The sequence below is a fragment of the Botryllus schlosseri genome, chromosome 8 (assembly GCF_051294905.1).
Source record: "Botryllus schlosseri isolate E-star chromosome 8, Bs_hap1, whole genome shotgun sequence".
Classification (NCBI taxonomy): domain Eukaryota; kingdom Metazoa; phylum Chordata; class Ascidiacea; order Stolidobranchia; family Styelidae; genus Botryllus; species Botryllus schlosseri.
In genome coordinates, this window is record NC_137243.1 from 8,469,129 (window position 1) to 8,486,403 (window position 17,275).

General features: G+C 41.8%; 2 protein-coding genes across 6 annotated transcripts; one reads left to right on the forward strand and one right to left on the reverse strand.

Annotated features, from left to right (window-relative positions):
- Nucleotides 1–741: 741 nt before the first annotated feature.
- LOC145445242 (uncharacterized) lies at nt 742–17,193 on the reverse strand. Of its 4 annotated transcripts, XM_080323409.1 has the most exons (12): nt 17,004–17,193; nt 16,347–16,621; nt 16,143–16,246; nt 5,339–5,606; nt 5,063–5,281; nt 3,991–4,184; nt 3,807–3,928; nt 3,000–3,159; nt 2,342–2,479; nt 1,577–1,679; nt 1,274–1,374; nt 742–1,141 (listed from the first exon to the last, which is right to left on the reverse strand). In XM_080323409.1, exons 1-12 carry the CDS (start codon nt 17,053–17,055, stop codon nt 748–750), a joined length of 2,130 nt encoding a protein of 709 aa, XP_080179535.1. In that variant the 5' UTR covers nt 17,056–17,193; the 3' UTR covers nt 742–747. The 4 variants fall into 4 exon arrangements, with proteins under 4 accessions (XP_080179535.1, XP_080179533.1, XP_080179534.1 ...); XM_080323407.1 differs by having other exon boundaries at nt 5,063–5,606; XM_080323408.1 differs by having other exon boundaries at nt 3,000–3,152; nt 3,803–3,928; nt 5,063–5,606.
- Nucleotides 11,845–15,787, forward strand: LOC145445245 (uncharacterized). Of its 2 annotated transcripts, XM_080323415.1 has the most exons (4): nt 11,845–12,990; nt 13,336–13,477; nt 13,647–13,813; nt 15,208–15,345. In XM_080323415.1, exons 1-3 carry the CDS (start codon nt 12,700–12,702, stop codon nt 13,808–13,810), a joined length of 597 nt encoding a protein of 198 aa, XP_080179541.1. In that variant the 5' UTR covers nt 11,845–12,699; the 3' UTR covers nt 13,811–13,813; nt 15,208–15,345. The 2 variants fall into 2 exon arrangements, with proteins under 2 accessions (XP_080179541.1, XP_080179539.1); XM_080323413.1 differs by lacking the exon at nt 13,647–13,813 and having other exon boundaries at nt 11,861–12,990; nt 15,208–15,787.
- Nucleotides 17,194–17,275: the final 82 nt, after the last annotated feature.

A 17,275-nucleotide genomic window follows, 5' to 3' on the forward strand; every position in this document is an offset into this window, starting at 1 on the left:
CTATTATTCTTAATATCTGAAAGGCTGAATCCCAAGAATCAGAAGATATATTGAAATTGTGAAATAATCGTCATTGCATTGCTGTGTTGTATGCCTAGTGTATGAATGCTTTACCTAATCAATCCATTCCTTCCCGCAAAATTTAACAGCCAAAACGAAGCTGAACTAAATGCACGCGCTTCGCGGCAGGCAAACGGCTACATCTGTCAAACGCAGTAACACCGTGGAAAACTTCGTTTCACGCTTCACGCCCCAAATGTCTATGACGCTATTTCACAGGCATCGATGTCTCAGCCCAGTTTCTACACCAGTCAAGTAAGGAGTTTTGCTTCACGTTAATGATTGCTCGTTCGTATATATAACAACATGCTTCGGTGAAGATAGTGTTCCTATTTCTTGAACTACCAGATGCAAGCTGTATGTTGCTTCGTTGGATCACAGATTGTTTCTGAAACTCAACATAAACTGAACTAGTGCTAAAACTCGAAATGGTTAGAGTGGCATATAATTTTGCTGAGTCCGCAACATCATTGGCATTTGTGCATACTGCATATGAACACAATCCGTGTCGCGCGTGCCGCAGTTTGTTCGATAAGATCGCGTAAGTCGAGCGATGCCAAAAATCATCTAATTTAGAATTGCAGTGTGTAATTTGTATTCTGGAAGATCTTAGTAACGCATGCTGTGGTCCCGCAAAGATTCTGAATCAACCCGCGACCCCGAAAGTAACATAGTCATTAGTCATGGTTAAGAATTTAATAGGTTTGTTTTTTCAACACCATGCTCTTTAGGTAATATTGGAAACTTTGTCAAAATATTGCAGTTATTGAAGACCGCCTCAGCTTTAGTACGGCTGCAATGAAAATTTGGTACACTGGCTCCATCAGATCGATCCATCAAATTGGATCGTGCTCCTTGCGCATGGACGAGAAGTGGGAGCGTTCTCTGTTTGATACCCAGGAACGGGGTGTATGGAGATTTAAAGGGTTCGTCAGCTGAATTTGTCTTTTTGGTAATATTTATCCATTCTGGGGATAATTGTTCGCATGGTGTTGCTTTCCATGCTTCTCTGATCTTTTTTTCTATCGATAAATCATGTCTTCTGCCATCAACGTTGTCATGGGCCATATGTAGCGACCGTCTGTAAAATAACAGCGTTATCGTTTACGTGTTATCGCTTGGAAATATGGGCTGTGTAACCGAGCTAAGCCAATGTGGCAACAAGTCAGTTTTGAATAACGAAAAAATGCTCCAAGGCGATCTCTTACATTACCCCAGCGATGGTTCATTACGTGCGCTTCTCAATGATGTCGTTCTGCGCCTTCGGCATTCTGGGGGCGACGCCGACACGTATCCGGAGAGATTGGACAGTACCTATAAATCAGCGGTGACTGATCAGTGAATTTAATGCTTAATATGCAAATCTTATATTCTCTATATCATATGTACCAAATGCACCCTGATTCTCAGACTGGAAGTAGTTGACGACAATCTAAAGCTCGAATTGGTGAAGTACCGGATACTAGACAGTTATATATGACATTACCATCGTATTTTATCAGTCGAGCACACTTACGTATCTCGCACGAGAAAGACTGTCTTCGATTTGATTTAAACTCTTCGTAAGTACCATCCCGAATTCTTGATTCATTCGATCGCTTGTTGGATGTTTCGACCTTCTGTATGACAAATATATACGCGAATTCAATGGTTAAATCATCGTACACTCAAAATACACATTCCAAGTCACGCTATTGTTAGACCTTCAACACCACGATATCAAATTTTCTGTAATTTAGGTTCACGATTCATATAAAACTTGTCAGCGTATTGGAAATTGGGGACTGACTGCTGGAATCAACGCCGATAACCCGGACGTCTGCGAAAATTACACAGGACTGTCGTAGTCGCTCCGTGATTTATATTACGCTGATGACATGTAATATATATTATGAGTTTTGAACATGACAAGTCTTCCTTCATCAAATTTCTAGATCTACTTTTTATGGAACGGAAAGTTTGTTTGTTTGTTTTTGGGGTATTCATGGTGTTTGTCGACTACTGTGGTCATTTACACCAGGCCGATATTCTTTGTATTTTCCGTAACTGCCGACTTATAGCACGGCCCACCTCTAGGCTTTTGTAAGACACCGCTAACGCGGATGAGGTGGCGAGGAGGAGCCTAGGTAAACCTCCAACACTTAGATATCGGAATTCGGAAGTCGACCTCGGTCGGACTCGAACCCGCACCCATTGGTGTTGCAGCCGCGGATTATACCACTGCGCTATCTCGGAAAGTAAAGTTGTGCAAATGACTTGGAGTCATAAAATGTTGCCTCGCCTTGGTATCTTGTTCTTCTTGTTTCTCCCAGCATTCGGCCTGCTTCCGTCGTGATTAGTTCGGCTCGACCCCCGCGTCGATGGCGCAGTGTGGCATTCCCTTCGCTTCCGTCGTTTGGGAACCGACGATGAGTCTTGCCTGTATATATATATGGACACTGGACAGGGTTGTAACTAGGGTTGCATTTACAACAAACATGTTTAAAACATGTTTTAATTTTTGTATTTTTTTTCTAGCCATGACGTCACGAATTGTGCAATCATATTGGATCGGCATTCCCAATTGAAAAGGGAAATAACTAAATATGGCTCTATCGACGTAAAGGGCTTCCGACCACTGCCATAAACAGAACAAAAATATTTTTAACCAGGACTACTATATTCTCGAAGTTACAATGAAATACCTGTTTTGATCGTCCTATAGTCTCTAGTCATATGACTTGGTTCGAGTCATGCAAAATGACTCGAGTATAAGTCGAGTCAATATAAAAATTGATTCGAATCGAGTCGAGTCATTTTACGAATTTGAAAAAATGACTCGAGTCAAATCGGGTCACCAAAAAATCGCGACTCGAATCGAGTCATGAATTGAGTCATTACAACCCTGCCCTGCATTTTAACAAACGCAGACAGGCAGATGGGAAGGAAGATCAACATACGCGCTGTAATCGTGCATTCGTCCGCATGATAATCTGCAGGAGCTCAGTCGCTCCACGATGTCGTCAACTTCCCGAGACGACACGCTTTTGTACCCGCCGTGCATCGGCAAACGTAGCTTCTTGGTGTAGAAAGCGAGTCCACTCAAATCAAAACTTTTCGCTGCATTATAGGACGGGATGTTGTTACAACTGCGAGACGTGATCCTGTGTGTCCTACTCGAATTTTATTACAGCTTGACAATTGCAACCAAAGGTGGTCTGGTCAGCCTACTCCTTATACTTTTTCGAAATTCTCAAGTATAGGTTTTACTTATCGTGCTCTTATGTTTTATACTACTTTCACCGCTACGTAACAGCTTTTTGGGCAAAATAATTACTTTTTTGACGTGGATTTTGTAAAGTATAAAGTAGTTTAGCCGCTGCAGTGCCATTAATAGTCCTGACGATGCACCTTGCAATTTCCAAAGTAGTTACTATAATTAAGTCACCTCCGATTTACTGTCAATCGTATGCGATCCCTCGACTAGATCTACTTTTTGAAACTACTTACTTGAGTAACTTTCCGACCTATATTTCCACTTCAAGTAGTTATGACATTTTACTACCTTTTGTAAATTTTATGACGTTACTTCTACTTCTACTTGAGTATCAACAATGATATACTTTGACCACTCTGGTTTCAAGTTAACACTAATGCTCGACCCTACAATAGCCTTACACATGAATGTAGCTGATACACACCGGATCAAGGTCCTATACAATTGTTGACGTATAGTTTAAGTTATTACACCAGAACGGAACACATACTTCCATAAGCTTTTTTCAATTTTGCCAACTTATTCGGGGTGATTTTGATGCCTTGCTGGTACGATTTCTTTGCATGTCCGTGGGTGCAAGTTCGCGGGGCGACGTGAGAACGATATTTCGCACTGAAGCAAATACATTTCCATTGTAATACGAGGGTTGGTTACGCTTAAGTAAATATGGGCACCTTCTTCCAGGATCAAAAAAATTACGTGTTGAATCGGATATATTTGAAGATGTTTCGGAGGAATTGAAGTACTCGTCGTCGGACCCATGCTGCGTGGCCCTTTTGGGGGGAGTGGTACAGATTGTTCTTGGCCTTGGGCATGATTCACCGACACGGCTCCGCGTAACCATAATTGCTAGAGCAGACTTGCAGCGCTATTGACAAATCGAAACGGGTAAACCACTGACAATCGATCGCGTGAAAATAACTGTTGTCATATAGCATATTTACATTGCAAGAAATATAGCCTAGTCCAGGAGCGGGCAACTTCTCCGGTCGGCGGATCGGATATGAGGAAATGAAGTACTTGGCAGGCCGGAGTACTGAATCGATACAATAAACGCGTATTCATTCACCTATACAAGGATTAATCGCATTTAATGTAAATGTCAAGTTTGAAGCATAGTAACCAAAACAGGAGCCTATTCCATATGTAATGTATTTCAATAGCAGTTGAGACGTCTGTGGTCGATGAAATTTGTTTACAGGTTTTTTGAACTCTGGCTTCATGTCGTACACAAAAAATACGAAGAACTAAAGAATAACTAAAGATCAATTTTAATTGTGTCCGAAAAAATGAATGAATAACCTACAGTCACTATAATTTGAGGTAGTGCATGAGCAAGTAGTTGCGGTCCGGATGCTGCGCGCCCCTGGTATAATGTATTATACAAACGAAGGGTTGTGATTCTTTTCCAAATTTACCAAGATATCAATTCATTCCGGTTGAGTACATGCAAAACTTTTCGTGTCGACGAACTTTCGCATAAGCTCCACTCTCGCACTCTACACACACACATACACACACACACACACACACACATACACACACACACACACACACTAAAGAATAACATATTACAGTCACTATCATTTGACGTAATAAGCAAATAGTGTGGGATTGCGGCAGACTATTGCCGCGGGCCACATTATCATGTGCCACCGGAAGATCTCTGCGGGCCGCTCAAAATCACGTCACGGACTGGATTCGGCACGCGGGCCGTATGTTGCCCGTCCCTGGCCTAGTTCATACCTGGATCTTTGTATTGTCCGGTGATTTTTGAGTTCGCGGTCCACGGGCTGAATTAGCTCGTAATCTCTCGTAATGCTGTCGTTTCGCGATCGCAGTTATAGTAAAGTCCAAATAATTATCTACATTCTCCTCCATCCCTCTTGGAAAATTCACGTTAGTTTGAATCGACTTTGATTGCAGACTTGCCTTTTCTGATCGAAAGAATTCCTCGTACTTCATCTTTGGGTCGCAATAAAGAGTTGGTAAAGTTTGAGTGGCTGTATGAGTTCGACCTACCGCTGATGCGACAGTTTTATAAGTAACTTCTTTTCCATCCAAGGCTTCGTGGGTTTGCGTCTGAACGTGAGACTTGCTGTCTTTGACAGGGGCGAAAGAAACTTTCGGGCTGGAACGTCTGCTTCTCAGACAGCTTCTCCTATTCGTTTTTGCCCCGTCCGGAGCTGACGCGGGCCTCCGCGCAAGAGAGATTACAGATTTTTCTCTCTCCAGAACATCTTCTTCGTCCCCGTGATCAGTATGATTGTCTACACCAGCAATGGAAGATCTAAATGTGCCATAGGACATGTTATTATAGCTTAGACCTGGGGTGTCAAACACCCGCGGGTCGCATCCGGGACGACATATATGATTTCATAATAATTTTGAGTAAATGTCCTAATTAATCTGTATTCTTTCATTGATATCCTCCATTTAAAATGTAACACTTCAGGGGATTCTTTTCAAGGGGTGTGGGTGACGATCATGCTTCTTCGCTTTTTTCTGTTGGTTTTAAATTTTTTGCTTTTGATTTACTGATGGCAATAGTGTAGGGTTACCATACGTCCTCTTTTAAGAGGATTTGTCCTCTTTTTTGACTTTTTTGAAAGTGTCCTCGTAGTGTCCTTTTAGAGCCAAATGCGAGTGATATGCCGTAAATTAGCACAGAAGTGACACTCCGGCGGGTATTTCGGAGTGAAACACGGTGAAAAGTTGACCTTTTTTTTTTTAGTCAACCGATCACAAAGTGGGAAAAATTCACCAATTTTTGAGAATTCTTCTACGGATTGTCAAGTCTCAGATTTCTGAAAAAGTGTCCTCTTTTTAGATTTCCAAAATATGGTAAGCCTACAATAGTGCATTTCCGGCATTAGCGTCACCAATATTAGGGTTAGCTGTGAGCGTCAGCGTGGAAGTTTCAAAGTTGTTATATTACATTATAAATCACATTGTCGCCACCGCTTCAACATATAGAATTTGCATCGCAACAAAAGAGAAATTGAGAATCATTGGTCTATAGTCTAGTCCAGGGGCGGGCAACATACGGCCCGCGGACAGTTTTTCGTCTTACATGATTATGTGGCCCGCCGGCCCCAGTCTTCCGAGATTCCCCACTACTTGCTCACATGCATCAAATTTTAGTGACTGTTTGTTATTATATACACAAGCATGCGCCGCGTGCGAGGGTGGATCTTACGCGTAAGTTCGTCGAAGCGAGAAGACTTGCATTATCGGCATTTACGAAGTACTGAACCCTAATGTCATTTGTGGTAATCATGGTGTTTGTAGACGACAATGGTCATTTACACCAGGCCGATATTTCGTATTTTTGATTCCGTAACCGTGGACTTGTAGCACGGCGCACACTTCTACGCTTTTGTAAGACACCGTTTGTGCCAGGTGTCGCCAACTGAAAACGGGTTGCGGGCCAATTTCAAATTTCGAGGCCGCGGCCCGCATGAATTCAATATGGAGATAGACAGGCCACACAGTTTAACAACCACGCTATATCGTCACCTGCTAAACCCTAATGCATTGATATCTTGGTAAATTCGGAGTACCGGGCTTATTGAACGCCTTGAAATCTTAATGAAGGATTGCACCGTTTGTTGATTGATCAGAGAGAAGCAGACATGGTGGTACCTGTATGACAGAGGTGGCCAGCCTGCGGCCGTAGAAGCAAATTTGTGCGTCCGTGGACACGTAATTCAATTAGTAGGTGTCGGCGGCCGTCGACGTGGAATTTGAATTTACGAATTGACTCCCGATTTCTTGAAAGATTTCAATGATTCTTGAAATTTTCTTCGCGCAGGGCGCGATTCAATGCGACTTTATTTTTCGATTTTAATATAGTTGTGCACTTTGCAATCAGAGACCCACAGTACAGTTGCGAACAGATGCGCCTCATATAGAAATACCAGCTCGGAATCGTGTGCTCCTCACTATACCGACAATCCTGACGGGAGGTCAAGACATGCAAAGAACAGCATGCAACAAAGTGACTAATAATAATTGGCCTGCCCGAAGATACATCATCATTCATAAACTGCCCTAAATTTTCGAAAACAGCCCTCCATCAACTCTACCGGTGAATCTGATCACATGGGATGAGAAATAATATGAAGAACTACTAATTTTAATGACGAAATTCATGAATGAATCTGAAAAAATTTTCGCGCTTGGCGCGACTATGAACAGCCTACATTATTTAATAGATTAGTACGGAGTTCACCGGAAATGGACATAGACACTTTAACATGAGTAGGCCTATTTGGCGTCCTGCTAGTTCATTACGACCATTCCCTGGAATGCGGCCGTAGGCTACATGAGTAGTCGAAATGCGGCCGTGACTGGCAAAAAGATTGGCCACCCCTGCTGTATGAGAATGCTGTTCTCAAATCCACATTGGCTTCGTCATTATTGGCGAGAAATGGCTTTGAAGTTGCATTGCTGTCGTTGAAATAGATTCATTAAATACGATATCTTCCTTGTATACGTGGATAAATGGGCGAATAATGTATCGATTCAGCAATCCGGCCCGCCAAGTACCTAATTTTCCTATATCCGGCCCGCAGACTGGAGAAGTTGCCCGCCCCTGGTCTAGTCAGAGATAACATTGGTTTAGTAATTGGTTTCTTAACCCTAGCATACTGTGTAACGGAGCTTGTAGTGCAGTGGTTCTCAACCTTTTTGTCTTCGGTGACCCCTTTTGGACCGTCACGGACCCCGTGGAGCCCCACGAAATTTCAGTTCAAATTTAGCTCAATTATCGTGCAATCGTCATCGGTCTCGTGCAAATGATAACTGTAGGCTTGGTGTAAAATAGCAACAAAATGACTTTTCTTGAAAATAAGATCATACTATCCATGTAGAACTCGGGTTGACTTCTAATATTTCAAAGCGAATTCTGCAACTGCATTTCTTGAAATGAGTGGTCGTGTCTTGGACAATCCGCTCATTCGATTTGATATCAACAAGTGTCGAAAATCCATTTCCACAAATATAGGTGGTGGCGAATGTAATAATAACGCACAACGCTTCCGACGACACATTTCGGTATGATCGCGACAAATATGCCACCAAAATTGACAAACAGTTTTTTAATAAGCAGATAACGTCAAGCCTGGTCATTTCTATCTAGCACATGGATGGGCAAACTTTTGGGCTCGCGGGCCGCATTCAACATATAAATCCATTTGCGGGCCACACTACATTACATTGAGATTATTAGCCAAAAGGTAATATTGTTATTTAATCATATAGCAGTGATTCTTGAACTTTATTAGACACGCCCCCCTTTATGAGAGTGAAAAATTTCGCGCCCCCTTTATCGTGATATCTCAAAATATCCAAGAGAGAAATCAGAATGCTAGCAATCCCAACAGATGGTTTGATGGCATTGACGGTTATGGCTGTAGACGAGAGAATTATCAAATATGAAATATGGACAATAGACGGAGCAACAATCATGAACTGGAGGCAAAGACCGCGGAGCGCGAAGATTTTTTCAGTTTACTGCGGATTCGCGCCTCCTTTCAGATGCTTCCACGCAAAGTTGTAATGACTCGAGTCATGACTCGACTCGACTCCGACTCGAGTCACGATTTTCGGATGACTCGACTTGACTCGAGTCATTTTCTCAAAATACGGAAATGACTCGACTCGAGTCAATCTGTGTATTGACTCGAGCCTTGGACTTGAGTCATTGCGCATGACTCGAACCAAGTCATATGACTCGAGATTCAGACGGCCAAGACCGACATTTCATTGTAATTTTGAAGAATAGTAACGTAACCACCCTATTGGTATTTCGTCTATTGCTACTAGTACTGGTGACTCGGAGCCATTGTGACTTGGTTACAACCCTGCTTACACGCCCCCCGAAGAAATATGGAGATAATACATAAGTGGATCGTCCTCATTCGTAACCAATTTGTAAAGAAAAACACTCGTCGACCGAGCATTCTACATCTAAATCCATTCGCCTGTCGCACTATATAAAATTGGGATTGTAAACCAAAACGCGATATTGGTGTTTTGTTATATAGTGCTGATGTGGAAGATTTTTATTTAAAACCAAACCATTGATTTGAGGACATGGTACACGCGTTAGAAACATTGGCGAGATTTCATAGGCTGCTGGTCAACTTCAATATAACCAATTTTCAAAACTATAGGGATGAAAGTCGGTTGCCCCGCTTCTTAGAACAGAATGGAGATTTGAATTTGCGAGCAGGGATCTGTTTATAGATTTGCTGATTCTACTTTTGGTTCAACTCCAGGACACACAATCCTGACAGCGTCATAACCATGTTAGCTTCAAATATGCAATAAATAGATTTTACAGATAAAAATATCTCTGCACATACAGAGAACGAATCTACCTATCACACGTGCGAATTGGTTTATCCAAGTAGCCTACAGCACTAAACGTAATAAACTTGCTGGAGTTGCCAATATAAAGAAAGTCATTCCCATTTTGACTTTCTGTAACGTTTAGCAATTGAAACCTCATAAAATGCGTGGGCCTTGCGATCGGGCTGTCGCACCAGCAATGAAATAAAAATATACTAGTCGGAATCAGTGTTGGGATGACACGAGTAATGACTTGACTCGAGTCAGACTCGAGTCACCAATTTCGTATGACTTGAGTTGACTCGAGTCACTTTGCTAAAATGACTTGACTTGACTTGACTCGGCGTATCAGAAATGTGGATTGACTCGTGACTCGGAGCAAAATTCACGAGTCAATTTCAAGTCATCAAGTAGGCTAATCAGTGTGGATAAAAGTAACTGTATCTTGCATATGTTCCGATTGTTCGCAAAACGCTGGTGTAACCCGTGAGAGCGACCAATCATTCAATGATCGTGCGTTTCACTGAGCCTCCATTGTTCTCTCACAAATAAATTGACCGCAAACGAGATGATCGACGCTTACAGCTTACGTTGTCGTAAACTAGTAGGCCTAGTAAAGTAATAAAATAGCAAAATGTATATTTCTGTTCACTGTTCTTACCTTAACCAAACCTCTTGTTTTATTGAAATCGAATTCGAATATAGGCTACTTTATATAGTCCTCGAAAATTGGTGCAGGCTCGAATTGTATCATATCAATTTTTAAATGGGTAACGTATTTCATCTTATCAATTCATCTCTCTATTTTCTATGTTGACTGGTAACTATTAACTTACTTTCGTAATTTAACAGTTGTACGTATATGTGAGCGATACAGCGCCTTCTTGCGTATATATTCAACTCTATCTTCGCTCATCATCTCGGAATCAATGACCACTTAATCTGTATTTCAGACAGCTAGCAAAATTCAATGACGTAATCATGCCTCATACTTCGAAAAGGCAACCTGTCTTGAATTGTGACTTGACTCGTGACTTGACTTGACTTGACTCGACTTGACTGGAGTCACCTCCAAAAATCGAGTGACTTGACTTGACTCGAGTCACCTTCGGAAATCGATTGACTTGACTTGACTCGAGTCAAAATGTGCTGTGCAATGACTCGAAAAGACTCGTGACTCGAAGGTAGTGACTTGATCCCAACACTGGTCGGAATAGCTTATAATTATCATGGTGAATTATAATGAGAAAAAGTTTAATCGACTCCCTGCAGAAATTAGATTTTTACTGCGCATTTTTTCAATATTTTATATACGATTCTAGAGCCTTTCGCAGGCCGCATGTGGCCCGCGGGCCGTAGTTTGCCCACCCCTGGTCTAGCAGTTTATCTCGCAGTTATTATGGAAAATGGATTTTTTGTAAACATTTCGAAGTCACCATGATTGACCTCATCCAACTTTACCCCCCGTAATCCCCGACAAAACATCTCTAAACAGCAAAATGTTTGTATCAGTAGGCTGTTGACAATCAAGCAATTAAATTGAGTCTGTACAGTAGGGGGAGATAGCGTAGTGGTGACGATAAGCGCCTACCAAGAAGGCGGACTTGGTTCGATTCCCGTCGGCGACAAAAAAGCCCAGATAATAAGACCTGAAGAAAGAAAGCACTCACAAGGAATGGAAAGAACTAGTAGAAAGGGCCGCGGCTTCAAAAAGATCAACATCGAAAACGAACTGTGACATCGGGCACTCTAGGCCGAGGTGGATGTTTGAGTAAAGGATCGCTACTGATGCGTGTCGTTCGACATTCTCCTATCTGTTCGTTACATTGCATTGTGTCTTATCGCATTGTACATTGTATGTGTAGCTTGTTCAGATGAAAATTATAACCCAAATGTATTGTATATTTCATCTGAGATGGCCATTCTGTTGATGTGAGCTCTGGAGTTTTGCTAGTATTGAAGCGAAAATGCCTCGTGATTTTTCGAATTAAAACAATACAAAACAGGTTATTAATTATTTCGAGGCTTCGCGGACCCCCTGAAAATGCTTCGTGAACGCCCAGCGGTCCACGGACCCCCGGTTGAGAACCACTGTTGTAATGATACCTACCATTGTATCGCAGTATGGAATGTGACTATGGAACCATAGTGTCCTATATGGTGTCGACACAGGCAAATCTCACGCCTCAGTGAAATTGCATCACGTCACAATTTCCATTTGGCTACAGGCAATTTGACGGTCATTTTTGACCGGCTTGCCGAGCATTAAATTTGGTAAAACGGGTATCAATCGGAAGCTGACTCTGCACTGATTACGCAAATATAAATTTTATTCCGCTCGTGGCCCTGGAACTCCCACAATCAGCCTCGAATTTTTCATTGTTAAAGAGATTGGCATTGGGACGCAACAATGCTGTCTGGCGAAACGAGAGAGTCGCTCAGGACGTAGCAATGCGGTCTGGCGAAACGAGGGAGAAAAAGAGCCCAAAAAAAACCCGACGAAAGAAAGCACTCACAATGAATGGAAAAGAACTAGTAGAAAGGGCCGCGGCTTCAAAGAGATCAACATCGAAAAAGAACTGTGACATCGGGCACTCTAGGCCGAGGTGGATATTAGAGTAAAGGATCGCTACTGATGCGTGTCGTTCTACATCCTCCTATCTGTTCATGACATCGCATTGTGTCTTATCGCATTGTACATTGTCTGTGACTTGTTCAGATAAAAATATAACCCGTCCATGTTATGTTATGTTATGCCCAATCCGAGTTTCAATACAGAGCTCGGATAACTAGTGAAACTCGGATAACTAGTGAACCGTGTAATCTCGGCTCAATTCAGTTCAGCGACTTACGCACGTTGTTGCTTAGAATTGCGTTAATCTGTGGATATTGAATTATTTCGTAACCACAATAGCTCGTGAATTTGGATCGTGGCTCTACATTCCAATCGTGTGTTGCTGTGACTTGAGAGTTTGCTACATGCTTGATCGCTACGCTTGCTCTTGGATCTGAATATTTTCTCAAAGATGGAGTCTCGAAGGAAGAGAATACGGTACACAGAATACGAAAGACAACTAGTAGCTAGTCTTGTGAAAAAGTGGCCGATCCTGCGAGAGAAATCGACCAATAGATTGACAAACACTGCCAAAGACTCGGCGTGGGAAAATATTCGTCTAGAGTTCAACAACAATAGCCATACAAATAATGTAGATCATTGGACAAAGCTCAGAGCTTTACATAAAAACCTAAAGGCAAGGGCGGCCAGGCAAATGGATGTTAACCGCGAAGAAAATGGATCATCTCCAATTACACTGCAGGTTTGTATCAGTTGAATAAATTGCTATATACCTGTGTGGTATCAGTAATGTGCGAGATATAAAGGAAGACCTGGAATCGATGTCTTGTGCACCTGCAAAACTGCTGAAATTATCACCATATGCGCACTAGGGTGGCAATCCTGTTTTCCGCAATTGTGGAAAAGTTACCGAGATTCCAGCCCGGGATGTCGGCAAACAAAAGTTAATGTAAGAAAATATAACGTCTATATCTTGAATGTTATTTTAAAATCTCAAAATTTCACAATCCATGCCCATGTTTTGGCCTTGTCGCTGGGAATTGGCGATTTTATGTTCTCATTGTGATGAATGCAATTCTATTTCCAGCTAATTTCAATTGATCCAGATGAAAGCAATGCAATATCAAATGAGTCGGATGAATGTCATCCAATATTGCCAGACTCCGAGTTGGACACTGAAACAGCTACTCTTCCACAATTGGGCGAGCTCGATGCAAGTACAGAGGAAGGTAGGTAGTCACCTTTGTTCAAAAGTCCTTCATTTTGAGACGTTATACCACACTCATAATTTTACTGCTTTGTATGCCAATCCTGTACCTGCTTCACCAATTTTTGACAGCTAAAATCCATAAGTTCTCTATCCGTGCATTAATGGTTTTTGCCCGGTTGGCCATGGAGGCATTTTCAGATGGCCCGCATGGCACTTTGGAAGTTCGCAAACAGTTGAGTTGGCTCTGTTCGTCTTAGTGCAGCAAAAATATATGGATCCGTATTGCCAAGTTAATTCTAACGTGTGCTTTCTGGTCGACTCACTCACTCAGCTTCTCGGGGATCGCGGCTGACAGGTGAACAAGGATAATTTCCCAATACCGGTATCGATTATGCATCGAAAAAATGCCAAAATTTGTAAATAGAATGACCGGAAGTCAGCACAACAGTAACAAAATATTTACATGGTCGAGTGCTGTACTGTAGGCTACATAAGGGCTATTCAAAACTAACTTGTTTTTCGAATTTCACTGGTTACTTTATAAATTTTTTACCTTTCCTAAAAAAAGCGCTATACACCAATTTTGGCTCAATTCCAACCTATAGAAGCACTGCTATATAAGAAATGAGTTCAGAATTTTTTCATATAAATTGTCTTGAAAATGTTCAAATCTTAGTGTTTACCCTGTAAAATTGCTAGGTTGTCTGAAAAAACCATTTACAACAAATTTGGCTCAATTCCAACCAGTAGAAGTGAAGTGTTATTGATGTTCAAAATGTATGATTTGAAATCATAGTATTTACGGTGAATTGATCTAATAGGTAATGATTGAATATAAAATTTGCCGCTGTCTATTTTTTTTTTCAAATCCAAAATTTTGTACAGCAATAACTTCGCTTCTACTGGTCGGAGTTGAGCTAAATTTTTTGTGCATCGTTTTGTTGAGACAACCTAACAATTTCATGAGGCAGCAGTAGATTTGAAAAATTTGTTAAAATTTTTATTAAATAAAGCCCAACTTATTTCTAATATAGCAATACTTCTATAGGCTGGAATTGAGTCAAAATTGGTTTGCAGCGTTATTTTAGGGAACCTAGCAATTTTATCAAGTAACCAGTTGAATTCCACAAAAAGTTATTTTTGAACAGCCCTACTGCACATGCCATAAAAAAGTCTGCCACTATTATGCAGATGCAGAGCCGAAGTAGTTAGCGTTGCCACTCAAGTAAAATTCACTATGTAAATTCCTATTCAATTACAAGTAGAAGTATCGATCTGAAAAGTACTCAAGCAGAATTGGTTGAGGGGTCACGAGATTCTAGCAGTTAATCTTAGGTAGCTACTTTCGAAGAATTAAGAATGTTGCAGCTTATTCCAATACAACTTCTTACTTTTCAAAGTGAGAAAAGTTAGTAGTTTTGCCGGCACAACTGCCAAAGTGGAAGTAATCTATACACATAGACATAACCACTTGTCTAAACACATGACATAACTACTTGAGTAAATAGCGCAAGTTTAGGAAAAAACAACTCGAGTACTGTAAAACAGTAGACTTACTTCGTTAATGAACACCTGCTGCTGTCACGTTACAGAGCTATATCACAGAGAATCATTTCTCTTACGAGCGTAACTTTGAGAGGTGGGTCACGGCTATGAAAAGAAACCACTGTCATACCTAACAAATGCCGTTCTGACAAAAAAATATTAAGAATATTTATCAAAACTTTTATCATTATTCTTACGTTTCAGTTTTAAAACCTGTTGAATCGGGAGGTGAGAGACTGCTGGAAATGGCATGTGCGGAGCACAAAGCCAAGATCGACTTCTTGAAAGAGAAGATGATGCGAGTGAAACGAAAAATAGAACTTGAAGAAGAGGTTCACAAAAAACAATGCCGTCTGTTAGACATACTTATAGAACAGAAGCAACGGAACGGTGCGTCCGTCACGGGTTCATTACCTTTCTGATTCCCATTTTATTTCTAAAAAGTCCGGATTACCAATCCAAGTGCAGTTGAACTTTCAAGTTTTTGTTCCAAAATAGCAGCGAACGGTACAGGTGTATTGTTAGCCCACAAGGTTATCGGACCTCGATCTGACATATCAACCTCGATGATTTGAAACATACGTCTTCATTTTCATCACTTTAATTTTATGTTATCCCTTCTTCCCTTCCATCCAATGTGCATGCCTATAATTTACATCGCCAAGGTAGGCCCAGGTGGGTGTCTGATTTCAAGCACTGCTCCAAGTCGGTATAATACCTTCCTATCTTATCACTCCATCACAGTCTTGTGGTGTTTCGAAATGATAAAATATGAAAAAGCTGATACTGATGTTATTTATTGTCTTGTGGACGCTGTGGGGGTGAACCTCACTCAGGTTGTGAATGAATGTCTAGAATCTCATCGCCACCCAATATACTTAGGTAACCTGGAGCCAAAGTGACAGATCGGTAGAAGTAGCCGATAGGCCTATTCGACATGTACAAAAGGCTGTTCGCTTTGTGTTGAAGCATTTGATCCGTCTCTAAAACTGTAACTGCAATTTGTCGTAGACAGGCTTCGTGGCAACAGGTAATAGCCAATCGTTGGGAAAAATGTATTTCGCGGGTTTGAGACTTGCAGCACTGGCGTGGATGTAATTCAGAGGCGTATGACTCGTGTTTAGTAGAGTACACTGTACCTGCTGCTGTATTCAGGCCTGGAACTTAGAGACTGCGCAGAGGCCGGTCGAAGTTTCCGTGCACGAAATGTCCTCTGGGGTGGCCGTCTTGCATCTAGCTGGAACTGATAGGGAAAATGAGCATTAACAGAATTGCGAATGATCATCAATTGATAGGCGGCGTTGCATGTATCTTACATATTGCACAAAACACGTTTTGCTTACCATCGGATGAAATGGAGCGTCTGGAATGCTCTTTATTGATGGTGTCCTTGACAGAGCCGTCAAAAGCGGGTAACCGCAGCTACTTTCCGAGTCGGATGAGTAAGAATCAGTGAGATCAAAATCGCGTTTTCTTAAAACATTGTGCAGAAGGCGAAGCGGGCCAGACCTCAGACTGTCGGGTGTTCCTCTGGGAGAACTTGCCACGCTGCTTGAAACGTTGCGTCTGCCTGATCGACGGTTTTTCGTGATCTGACGACTGTCTTCATCTTCACCACCTATAAAGTGGAGACGTAAATATCCTACTGGCTCATCTGTAGCCGATGCTACAGCAGCACAGGTTAATAGATATCGCCTAAAGCAGTCGCTGGGTCGACAAGACCGGTTCCGAAAAGATCTTAGCCTAAAATACACCGCTACATCTAGGCCAAAACTTATGGTTCGGAGCCCGGCATCGATCAGACCTTTGCCCGTAGCATTGGCAGTGCAAGGCGCCGATCCGATATAGCTCGCATCTACTGATCTACAAAACGCTATCCTGCAACTACGCGTATTTCATACCAACTATTACCCGAGAAGAATACCGTGATACATGTTAAAATGACTCAACGAGTCTGCCTGATTTGCTGCGCACACCGTACAGCTCCACATTGTACCTACTTGCGTCTGGGGTCGAATCTGCACAACTTCCTTCGTTGGACGATTCCACCATGCCGTATAACGATCTCCTACCAAGCCACACTGTATGGAGTTGATAAACTGCCTACGCTGTTTCCAAACCACATAAGCCAACAACAGGCCACATAAACCACGATCTCATAACTCTTTACAGCTGTGCTAGGCACTTCAACACTCACAATTAGCCACAAGTAGATTAATTCAAAGCGCTTGATCAGAGACAACGCGCTACGTTCGCTTCAACTAAGCACACG

Excerpts from the sequence above, each read along its gene's own strand:
- LOC145445245 (XM_080323413.1), top strand. The coding sequence starts at position 12,700 with ATGGAGTCTCGAAGGAAGAGAATACGGTACACAGAATACGAAAGACAA. Across the intron at positions 12,991-13,335 it reads CATCTCCAATTACACTGCAG|CTAATTTCAATTGATCCAGA; the intron begins GTTTGTATCAGT and ends TTCTATTTCCAG. Across the intron at positions 13,478-15,207 it reads CGATGCAAGTACAGAGGAAG|TTTTAAAACCTGTTGAATCG; the intron begins GTAGGTAGTCAC and ends CTTACGTTTCAG.
- LOC145445242 (XM_080323407.1), bottom strand. The coding sequence starts at position 17,055 with ATGGTGGAATCGTCCAACGAAGGAAGTTGTGCAGATTCGACCCCAGAC. Across the intron at positions 16,247-16,346 it reads ACGCTCCATTTCATCCGATG|TTCCAGCTAGATGCAAGACG; the intron begins GTAAGCAAAACG and ends TTTCCCTATCAG. Across the intron at positions 2,480-2,999 it reads CGAATGCACGATTACAGCGC|GCAAGACTCATCGTCGGTTC; the intron begins GTATGTTGATCT and ends ATATATATACAG.